The sequence below is a fragment of the Electrophorus electricus genome, chromosome 23, assembly GCF_013358815.1.
Source record: "Electrophorus electricus isolate fEleEle1 chromosome 23, fEleEle1.pri, whole genome shotgun sequence".
NCBI lineage: Eukaryota > Metazoa > Chordata > Actinopteri > Gymnotiformes > Gymnotidae > Electrophorus > Electrophorus electricus.
In genome coordinates this window covers 8,048,102-8,059,652 of record NC_049557.1, presented here as the reverse complement: position 1 = coordinate 8,059,652, position 11,551 = coordinate 8,048,102, and the positions used below count along the sequence as shown (strand labels likewise).

General features: G+C 42.1%; 1 protein-coding gene across 2 annotated transcripts in view; it reads left to right on the top strand.

Annotated features, from left to right (window-relative positions):
* The window catches only part of slc6a8 (solute carrier family 6 member 8), a 32,343-nt gene that overhangs the window by 17,130 nt on the left and 3,662 nt on the right, over positions 1-11,551 (top strand). Inside the window, exons 8-13 of one of the 2 annotated variants that reach the window (XM_027023563.2) lie at positions 4,050-4,162; positions 4,608-4,745; positions 5,055-5,157; positions 5,317-5,417; positions 5,780-5,950; positions 7,112-7,273. In XM_027023563.2, the coding sequence (XP_026879364.2) occupies positions 4,050-4,162; positions 4,608-4,745; positions 5,055-5,157; positions 5,317-5,417; positions 5,780-5,950; positions 7,112-7,252 (767 nt within the window). In that variant the 3' untranslated portion in view covers positions 7,253-7,273. Of the gene's footprint in view, positions 1-4,049; positions 4,163-4,607; positions 4,746-5,054; positions 5,158-5,316; positions 5,418-5,779; positions 5,951-7,111; positions 11,370-11,551 lie in introns of those variants that run through there. The other variant, XM_035521899.1, reaches the window with a different exon arrangement.

Sequence of the window (11,551 nt, the reverse complement as noted above, 5' to 3'; positions counted from 1 at the left end):
TGCTCATCACACATGCAGAGATATTTTACTTTCAAGCTCAGAGCAACATTTGTACCTCACTGTGAGTCATATTTATGAGGGTGTGGGAATCCAGGAGCTTTCACAATATGGCTGAAGCTTCAGGAGTCAGACATGCAGACTGGTTCCTCTTGTGTTAGTTCATTCGATGAAGGAGACGGGAGTTCAGGTGTTAGCCAGGCCTCCTGGTTCCTCTTGTGTTCGTTCATTCGCTGAAGGAGACGGGAGTTCAGGTGTTAGCCAGGCCTTCTGGTTTCTCTTGTGTTAGTTCATTCGCTGAAGGAGACGGGAGCAACACCCACCAGCCACATCCTCAGGCTTATAGAGAGTCACCTAAGGCCATTGTCTTCTAAAATCACAGTGTAAATTCACAGAGCAGACTTTGTGAGATTTCTTTATTTGTTTTCCAATTCAGTATACTCCAGTATATGGAAATGTAGTGACGACAGTCTGCAAGTGTGCTCTGCTGTACATTTGGCAGACGTAGACAGTTGTCAGCTGAGGCCGGCTGGCTCCTACAGAGTTCTAATGAGCTTGTAGGGTTCTGTTAACACTGAGGTTTATTTAACACCAGCAATTGTACTGTGTTTAGTGTGCATTTCTTTTGCACCCCAGCATGTTCTCCTAGTGTCCATGCATGCAGACAGTTATAACTTGCAAAATTTATAACATGCAAGTCTTATAACATGCACAAGTTTGAAATACAATGTGTAGTCAGACTCGCTTTAAGTAATGAAAGACATCGAAATATTGATCCTTATTATAACTTGTTTTAACCAAATGTTACACACTTAAATCAAAATTTGCTCTACCAACCATTTTGACATGACTCGGATTTTCCTGTATTGGGGCTTAGCCCCTGATTCTGATGTTTTGAGTAGGTTCATTTAGACATATGATCCAATAATGCAGGTATGATGTAAGCACATTAGAATGGGTCCTTGTTCAAATCTGAGCCTGCACGGCCTTGGTTTTTACATAGACTGCCCTCTTGCATCAGCAGTAGAGATTCTATTAATTATAACTGAAGTTGCACACTCATAACACAAATGAATATTAACATAACTATTGCAAATAAATGTTTTGAAAGTAAAAGCAATCTCCTGATAGAGCTGTTTTTCTACATATTAAACTTTAACCTGGACACATCATTGACAAAGTCTTATAGATCAGGACTAGGCTTAATCTGAGAGACATGTGAGGAGATGTGTAATATAAGAATCACTGCCCCATCCACCAATCAGCATGGGAATGTCTCCTAGCCAGACTTTTATCACCACTCATATGACTGAATGGGATACCCTGGGGTCTAATTCTATTGAAAATAAACTCATGTTTTTAACTAACGTTTTATTTGCATTTACATTTGCTTGACTTTGATGTAAAGTTCACAAAGGATGTTAATAGGAAAAAAAAAAAGGAAACTATTAGTTTGTGAGTGTGAGTTTAGGATCTAAAGCACTTCAGTGTTCAGAGGTGAAGAGTTGCAGTGATGTTGTGGGAAAGGTGAGAACCTCGGCGCGTCCAGCATGAGGGCTGGACCTCTGTAGAGAGATTCGGCGGATCCTTCCCGCTTGCATGCAACACTGACTTTCTAGGACGACTTTGCAGCAGTGGATCAGTTCACCAGTGAACTTGTTGAGTCTGGAAAAAGGACAGCATGTTCTCTGCAGAGAGAGAGAGACGCAGAGAGAGAGAGAGAGAGAGAGAGAGAGAGAGAGAGAGGGAGGAGGAGATGTGAAAGAGGAACGGAAGGAGAGAGGCTGTATCTCTTCATAAATCTGTCATGCTACTGAGCCCACAATGCCACCTTCATTCTAATATTATGCTCTCACTGTGAGTGTGAATGCTGCTACTGGATTGGACACCGGCTTCAGTGTGCTGCCACAGTATGCTCATATATCCACAGTTTTTAAAATAGTACTGTATTTATTTATGGGCTGTATGTGTCTGTGTGGGAGATTGTTGGTATGTATATCATTATGAGAGAGTGAGACAAAGAGGAAGTGGCTTATTCGTGCGTGCATGTGAGAGTGTGAAAGTGTGCGTGCGAGTGTGCGCGTGTGTGCGTGCGTGTGTGCGTGCGTGTGCGTGTGCGTGTGCGTGTGTGTGTGCGTGTGTGTGTGAGAGCGAGCGAGCCCTCGTCTGTCCTTGTGGCGTGACTGTGAGTCCTACCTATGTTCTGTCCTGTGCGAGTGTCCTCCAGGGAGGGGAACAGACTCTCACATTTGCTCGTGTCATTATGAATGCGTTCTGTAGACACGTAAACCACAGGGGCGTTTTTATTTCCCTTTTCATCCAGAAGCCATTCAGATCTTAGTTGGCGGACAAACAGATTTTCCCATCATGCCTTTGATGATTTTACTAGTTATCCTTGATTGTCTTCAGTCCCATTCTATTACTTGTGATTCATATCTATTCATTTATATCTCTATATTATCTATATTTTGGCTTTAAGTATTAATTTAAGGATTATTTAACCAGGAACTTTGCCTCTTGAGATGTGCACATCTCGTTTTCAAGAGGGGTCCTGGAGCTGACTGCCATTGCAGGTAACCTTCTGATATCTAATGTCAGCATTTACACCTTTTAATCCAGCCCAGCCTGAGAATCTCGCCTAGCTGTGGGACACACCTCAGCCTAGCCCAGCCACCCGGAGACTCAGTGCTAGCGCTAGCTAGTCTAGAGTTAGCCTAGTCTAGCATAGCTAGACGCCAGCCACAGAGCTGTCTGACACAGAGACAGGGTCCAGTATGGAAGAAATCCAAACCTGTAGTATTTTCCCAGTGACCGGTTTTAACCCTACTAAACCCAAACACAATTAATATTACTCATAATAATGATTAAAAATGAAAACAACACAAAACCCCACTTTAACAATGTCTAGCACTAACCCGTGAGATTGGTTGTCAGTCTGTGTTCAGTTCACAATAGTTCACTATTGAATAGTGGGTGGTCATTATTATTTAGTACCTTGCTTATTCCCACGCCAGAACTCAGAACCTGCAAGACGGTCCACATTTTTACTCTGTCCCACCCCCCGGCAATATTGCCAAGCCATTAATAACCCATTACAGGCCTATAGGACCTGCGTTAAAGCCCAAACATGACCCGTCCTCTGGGTTCTGAGGATTGTGTTGGGAAACATTACTTGGGCTACATTTTTGTCATCATTTGTCTCTGGCCATTTGAGCCACTAATGGCAGTAGTAGTGTAGTTCATAAGAGGAGCTCCTGCCCTCTGCCACTTATTAGTTATTAGGCGAAGAAATCAGACATTTACGTTAGATTATTTCAATGTGAAGTTTAACAAAACCTTCAGGAAAGATGAGCATTTCTGATTTACTGCTCTGAATTACTGTCAAAAACGACTGCATTTCCATAGAGCTAGCTAAAAAGTAAGCATTTGCAAGACTTAGAATGATGTTAAGCATTAATTAAAAAGTAAACCAACCTATTCTGTACTAATTTTAACAATTTATACAAATACAATAAATTTGACTTTTTTATAAACTAAAAAACAAAAAACAAATAGCTATTGAAATGTGTGTTGTGGTAATCACTGGTCACTAACTATTAGAGTCTTTGATTGGCTGCTCCAAATGTAACCTAACAGCTGTGCTGAAAATGCACCCGTTTGATGTCCCTGCTCAAAAGCATGGCAGTATCCTAACTTAGCCGTAATCTAATGCCTGTAATCATCATGCCCCGAAGCAAGACAACTCAGTGTCTTCAGACTAACCTGCCTGACTGTAAAAGCAAAAACAGAGCAAAATCCCAAACAAGACAAAATTCAGACAAGAAAAATCCCTCCTTTCTTCCAAAAATGCTTTTATTCGGTTGCATCCCATGCAGGTGCTCCTTCCTCTCTCTATTCCTTTCATCTTCTCCTCTTCCTCTCCCTCCCCCCCCCCCCCCACCCCTCTGTCTCTGTGCAGTCGGTGCTCTGTGTGTGTAAGTGTGTTGGTGAGTGGCGGGCAGACCTCTGGCCCGTGTCTCTGAGGGCTTCTAACACTGCTCTCCTGCCTGCAGGGCCTGGCCTGGCATTCATAGCGTACCCTAAAGCCGTGTCGCTGATGCCCGTGGCACCCGTCTGGGCGGCTCTCTTCTTCTTCATGCTGCTCCTGCTGGGCCTGGACAGTCAGGTCAGTGTCCCTGAGTCTGCTTCTCTCTGGACACGGTTATGAATGACAAGAAGGACATGTGACCCAGTCTCAGCTCAGAGAGGTTGAGCAGGGCAGGTTCTGTGGCCCCAACGGCCAGTAGATTTGGACTGGGTGTTTTAGTTCTCAGCTGAGGCGCAGTGAGGTAAGTGATAGTTATTTGACTAATGGAGCTAAGGTCAGACAGAAGTAACGGAAAACAGCTTCTGACGCCAGCTCAGAAATACCCCAGTGGCCGCCAACGACAATCATTTGCACTTTTAGGTGGGGAGTTTTCAGGGAGCTGGAATTTTGTGTGGTTTTCTTGCTCTTTCAAGATACCTGTATTTATGGCTTTTTGGTTTTGATTCGGAACATTGGTTTGGTCAGTGAGGAAGAGAAAGTGACCCAATTAAAGCTTCTTTGTCTTCTGCTCCTCTTTTTGCAGTTTGTTGGAGTGGAAGGTTTTGTAACTGGCATTCTTGACCTTTTCCCTGGAAAGTATTACATGGGCTACCGTCGAGAAATCGCTGTGGCGATCTGTTGTTTATTGTGCTTCACTATAGATCTCTCCATGGTTACACAGGTAAATGACCTTTATATAGCATTCATTTATTAACATGCCTGCCTAAGAGGTTTCTTAGGATAACATTCCCAAATAATAGATTGTGAGACCAATGCACTTTATCCTAACACAACTCAGTCAATTGACTCCTATATGGAACTTTAACTTCATGGAACACCACCTTAACTAAGGGGTGATATGATTCACTGTGAAACACTAGTACACTCGTGCTTATGAAAACTGAATGTATTGAGATTGATCTATAATTTACATGGGCTTGACCTTTTGTTTTGTGTGTGTGTGTGTGTGTTTGCGTTTGCACACATGCAGGGAGGGATGTATGTCTTCCAGCTTTTTGACTATTATTCAGCCAGTGGTATGACCCTGTTGTGGCAGGCATTCTGGGAATGCGTGGTTGTCGCCTGGGTTTATGGTAAGACTCGCAGCCCTCTCACACACTGTGAGAATTACATGTCTGTTTCCCTAACGCGGAGGGCTTCGGACCCAGCCCCAGTGCACCGTAGTCGTTAGCTTCCTTCTCTTCCAGCTGAAAGCACACGTGTTTAAGCACATGCTCCCCTTGTGTCCACAGGTGCTGACAGGTTCATGGATGACATCGCCCGTATGATCGGTTACCGGCCTTTCCCTTGGATGAAGTGGTGCTGGTCATTTATTACTCCATGTGTTTGCATGGTGAGGGTCTCCTGCCTGGGCTGTCTTCGTGCTCGTGTGGACAGGCCGGGCCCCACATGTTTCCCGGCCTACCAGCTGGTGCTCTGCTCTAATGTGCCTGAGAGAGTGTGTGAGAGAAGGGGAAAACTCTAAACGAGGCAGTGCCTTAGTCTTTAGGATGGACAGTGAGGAAGTCTGGCTAGGAACACTGGATGCTAATTGGACACTCAATGTTTATTGCCAGTTTATGAAAAGAAGTTAGATTGTTCAGCTGCTGTTGTTAGACAATCAGTAACACAGGAGGTGTTAAATACAGTGTTAAGCGTGAACATAACCTGTGTGTGTGTGTGTGTCTGTCTCTCTTTCTCTTTCTCATGTCTTAGGGTATATTTCTGTTTCATCTGCTGAACTACAAGCCTCTTACCTACAACAATGTATATGTGTACCCGTGGTGGGGGGAAGTGATTGGCTGGTGTCTGGCTCTCTCCTCTATGCTCTGCATTCCCGTTAGCCTGGTCTACAAGCTCGCCGGAGCCAAGGGAACCTTCCGAGAGGTGTGTCGTGCCCTCGGATTCTCACGCAGTGAGATCATTAACACAGAACCATCCTTACATTTGGTCATTTGCTGCTATGAGTAGCACAAGCCCTGTTTGTTTGGTTTTTTTACTTTACACATAGCAAAGATTTGTTCACAACATTTTGCTGTGAAGGATTTAATCAGATGTCTGTAGGGATGTTTCTTAGCTGAGGCTCCTAATCAGATTCATTTTGCTGTGCTAAATTTAACCGTAGACGAAAGTTTTGTGTTTTTTTTTTTTTGTTTGTTTGTTTTGTTCTGCATAAATTAGATTGAACATAGGGTGCTAATGTTACCTCGAGCCTATGCACACAATTCCCTGCAAGCCTACATATTTTATTGTTTAACAAATGCCAATGTACATAATCCACTAATGACAACGGCATAGCTGAGCCATTTGATTAAATAATGTATTTGGGTTAGCAATTTCATAGTGACTCAGTTATATGAAAAACTGTGGTAAGTGGGCTAATGACTTTCCATTGATTTTCTCTAAAAATAGAACCCAATGCCTTACGTGAAATGCCGCACAGCCCCAAACACAGCCATAACCAAGACTGGCAGCTGAGGAAAGATGCGCACAGTGCTTAGAGGAAGGAATGTATGGAAAATGCTCTTATGGAAAACTGCTCTGACATTCTTCAAGAAAAATCAGAGAAGTGCAGCTTTCCAGCTAGGAGCAGCTGATCTCGCTATACTGGGCGAGGAGATGGTGTGCTTTCTTTCCATTCATCTCTGACTTATTTTGCATTCCACGAGCCCCAAACAGTCATCTGCAGATTAGGTGCAATCTATAATTCTGTCTGGACCGCAGCATCAAGTAAAATCAAGTTATAGAGAAAAAACTGTGGTGCCTAAAAAGTGCAGCGGGTTGGGCTTTCGGGCTGAGGCGGCAGAAGCGGTTCGGAATAATTCCAGTTGCATTTTCACAATAGTGACATGAGTAAGTGCAGCTCTTTATGCTCCAAGGGGGTGCAGTTAACTTGTAACACCTGTACGCCATCTGCCATCTTAGGGGGGCTTTCCCGCTCCTACACCTGTATATGTTTACACAGAGCTGCAGAGGGAAAAGCCGCGCACGGTAAACAGGAAGTCCAGCTGCTCACCGCTGTCTTCTTTTCTTCTGATTCCTCCGTAGCGTTGGGAACATCTGACCAAACCGGTGTGGGGTGCCCATCACCTGGAGTACATGGCACCTGACACAGACATCAAAAGCCTGGCCTCGCTGTCTCCAGGCACGGAGGAGAACAAAGTCATCATCTTCGAGAGCGTCATGTAGGATGGATGTGCCCCTCCAAAGGCAAGCTGCTTACAGCCACTGCCTGCATTTCACTGCACCTCAGCTGATTCTGAACAATGTGGAAACTGTCGAGTAGCATGGTCTTGTTTAATGCAAAGGGTTCAGAGGAAGGGCTTGGTTAGTCCAGCCTTCGCTACATACCTGCCCGAATTCCTTTGGTTCTCACTGGTAGTCTCTTTTTTACTAAAATGAGTGCATACAACATGCACTGCACAATTCTTCATTTTTAGCACCAGGCTGTCAGCTTGTCATTGGTAAGGGTTTGGGAGAGAGTGCTCATCATCCAGCAGGTGATGACTACCTGCGCCTGGGTCAGGCAGGGCAGACAGCAGTCTAAGTGTAGCTTATTCTCCTCACCTCTTCACCTCCTCACCTTCTGACCTTCTCACCTCCTCACCTCCTTGGGGCAGAATTCCCACAGGCCACCTCACAGAGGCTGCCAAGTTCTCCATTGCAGTAATACTTGTAGAGAGTTCGGAGGATATTGCAAGGAGATCTGTTGGCCTATCCAGCTTAGTCTAAAGATTCTTTAATGACTAATTAGTCATAGATGTAATTGGGTTCACTGTATTTAAAGGTATGGGCAAAAATTTATTATCTGTGATATGACCACAGAGGATATCATCTTTACATATGCAGTATTAGAATAAAAATGCATTTATGTCAGTTTAAGTGAACGAGATTTCGCTAACCATTAAAATCGCAAATAATAGCTTTACTGCTTCCGTTTTTTTCAATAGATTAACCATTACAGTGCAAAAACAGCTGTCGTGTCTAGTAATGTAAATGTTAAGTATCAAATCTGTAAGCAAGACATCAGCACTGTATACAAAACACATTTTCAGTTTAAGCTGTGTGCCAAATAGCATGCTGTCTCTGTGTTTTTCAGAGAAAGGATTCGGTTGCCATAAACAATCAAGGTTTTGTCTGCCTAGTTAAACTGAGTGTACTGTATTAGCGATGTGTTTTCTCAGTAGTGGCTTACTCTATGGTAACATCCTAAACTTTTGTCTTGTAGATGTGTAAGACTGCTGTTCTGAATTGGGGAATTGACCTTTGTAACGGTGCCTGCGAATCAAAATGATTGGAGCTTTTTTGTTTTAATATTAGATGTTTGTACATTTTTAATCAGTTCAAATATTAGCTTTCTAATAATCAGTTCAATCAGTTCAGGGTATAGTGTAAGATGCATACATTTACATGCTTATGTTGTTCTCGATAAAAGAACTATATAGTTCTCAAGGACATGTGAACATTATAGAGCATTTCAATTTGGAGCATTTAAAACATAGCCAGATATTATAGAGTTTCATGTAAGGTATTTCAATCATATTGATGAAGGATCACAGTTCCAGGGCTGTAGAGAACACTAGCATTTTAATGGAAGCATTGCCATAACAACAGAGTGCGGGGCCGTTTGAGAGTGCTGGGGGAGAATGATTACTGCAGAGTCATCAGGCTATAGATCGACAGTTATCATCTACAGCGGAAGCTGAGCAGAGATGCTTGGTTGCCATACCCTTGTTTTTTATTGCTTGTCTTAACCCGAGAGCCCCATCATCGAGCCAAGTGTATAGCAGGCCTCCCAATGAACTGGCCATATCATAGCTGTGGGAATTCTGCCCTTTACCCTTCACAGTAGAGAACATGTACAGTAAGCCATTCTAATGTCACCATATGTAAAAATTAGATTCAATAATGTCAGACTTCTACATTTGCACATTGTTGTAAAATAATCTTGCTAGCACTTTTTAATCGTGTTAGAGTAAGATTTTGTTTTTTTAATTTTGCATATTGTGAATGAAATCAGAGATTTATTTTGTGAAGGCATTTATTTTGCTGATCCACATCTCTCTCTCTCTCTCTCTCTCTCTCTCTCACACACACACACACACACACACACACACACACACACACACACACACACACACGCACGCACGCACACACAATGGTCAAAAGTATGTGGACCCAATCACACCTATATGGGCTTTCTGGCTGTCCCAGATCCACAGGCAACCTCCACCCACCTTTTTGACCTCCAAGCTTGGGGAGGCTTTCCACAAGAATTAGGCTTTTGGAGTGTGTAGGAATTTGTGCTTATTCAGCCAAAAGCATTTGTAAGGTCCGTCACTGGTGAAGGCATGACTGGTCATCAGTGTTCTAATTCATTCAAAAGGTGTTCAGTGGCGTTAAGGTCAGAGCTCTGTGTGGTTCTCCCAAAAACTCATTGAACCATCTTTATGGGCCTCACCAAATGCACATACTTTTGGCCACATTGTGTGCGTGTGTGTGTGTGTGTGTGTGTGTGTGTGTATATATATATATATATATATATGTATGTATGTATTAAATATCTGTGTGGTATATTTTGAAAGTTTGTGGCGGTATGAATTTTTGATAAAGATGAAACTATTGAAAGGGAGTTACTAGTGATATGCTCCAGTGCTGTTGCAGAGAGGAATTTGAGAGCACATTGGATTGATTTTTATTATTAATATTAAGCGCTTGTGTGTATGTTGTGTTTGTTAAATTCCAGTATTTGCAACTGACAACCCAGGAACCAGATCAAGACTTCCCCTTTTACTGTTACTTCCCATTCTTTGCAAATGATGCAGTTTAATCATGCCTACAGCGAAGAAGAAAAATGACATCTGTGTGTAATTTTATTAAAAACTAAAATCTTTCTATATCTTCAACATTAAATTAGATTTTCCAAGTGGCTCCTTAAGAACACTTTGTTTAGATCCGGAGTTCTGCTTAATCTTTTGAACAGGGTGCATGATTTCACTGCCTTCAGCTCCATCTGCATGCAAGGTTTACTCCGACGTGCCTCTTCCCATTATCAACAAAGCTAGCAACAGACTCTCGTGTGTGTGTGTGTGTGTGTGTGTGTGTGTCTTCTGAACACTTGGGGCACAGACCAAAGCCAGTAGACACCCCCATGATGAGAACTGATCACTGGTGTGTTATATGGAGGACACGGTGTAGTTTAGAATTCGTCTCCTATTTCAGTCCACACACACATTATTTCCATCCAGGAACCTGGGTTGATCAGTTGACACAATGTAATGCAGTTATTGGATGTAGAAGACAAAAATAAAATGTACAGTACCAAAAAGGGAAAAACGTTCATTTCTTGTGCTCTGCCAAATTGTTCTTGACAGTATCTTTGTCCAAAGTCTTACAAAGATCTGTAGGGTATAAGTGGTCATGTAATCATGTTAACAAAAGGAAAGATTTTGCTGAGCAACATTTTGATCAGAATTTTTACTTAATTTTAGAACTCTTCTATAGAGGCAGCTCTTCCATTTAAATTTATTAGAAATTAAGCCAATTAAAAGTATAATTGGTATGTTTTAATGGAGCTGAAATGCATATTATTCAGTATTAGCATACCCATATGTTTTAAAACTATAGATCTACTACTGATCATAATTAACGAGACCGGTCCTGACTAAATCTTCAACACCTGTTTATACTGAACAGTTCAAAGTGGATGTTACTTGCAGTGAACACTGTCAGATACATGCTGACAGATTTTTTTTTCTTAAAATGTACTAATATCTCACTATAAGTCCACTATGTAATCCATTTAATGAGGATAGGATAGGATGATAGGATGATAGGATCATCAGTAAAATTGTTTTAGCATTCTTATATCAAATGGATGTATCCAAGTCTCACACTCTGAAGGGGGAATATCCTACTAAATACAGCATACAGCTAGGTTCATAATGGATGGAAAATCGGTATATAACAGATTCTATTAGTAGTAGACTACAAAATGCTTTGGGTTAGGATACTGTCTTGAAGGTTCTCACAAGCTGTGTTGACTTAGTGATTAACCCATTTAACATTTTCATTGGCGTGCTTTGTGACACCGAGATGTAACCATGGTCTTCCATTTGTAACCTAAAGTAGTAATAACAGAAGTTAAAACTTGTACAGTAAGTGTTAATTACCACACGAGTTGATCGCTGATCTCCCTCATGATGTACAAAGGGCTTCATGCTTTTTATCACTGTGATTGTGTGCTGACGATCCTCTCATTCATATCAACGCAACAAATGGCAATAAAACTAACTCCATGGAAAAAGGCTGTGTGTGTGTGTGTTTCCTCTTGACTAAACTCTAATGACAGCAATGAAGAGGTTTTAGACAGAATTCTGCTCTAGAGATACTGAGCTGATTGTTACGGTCTATGGCTGATCCATGACACAAATGATCCTGTTCATAAAACTAAATACTGTTCAGAATTCTATGCATCAGGTTCACACA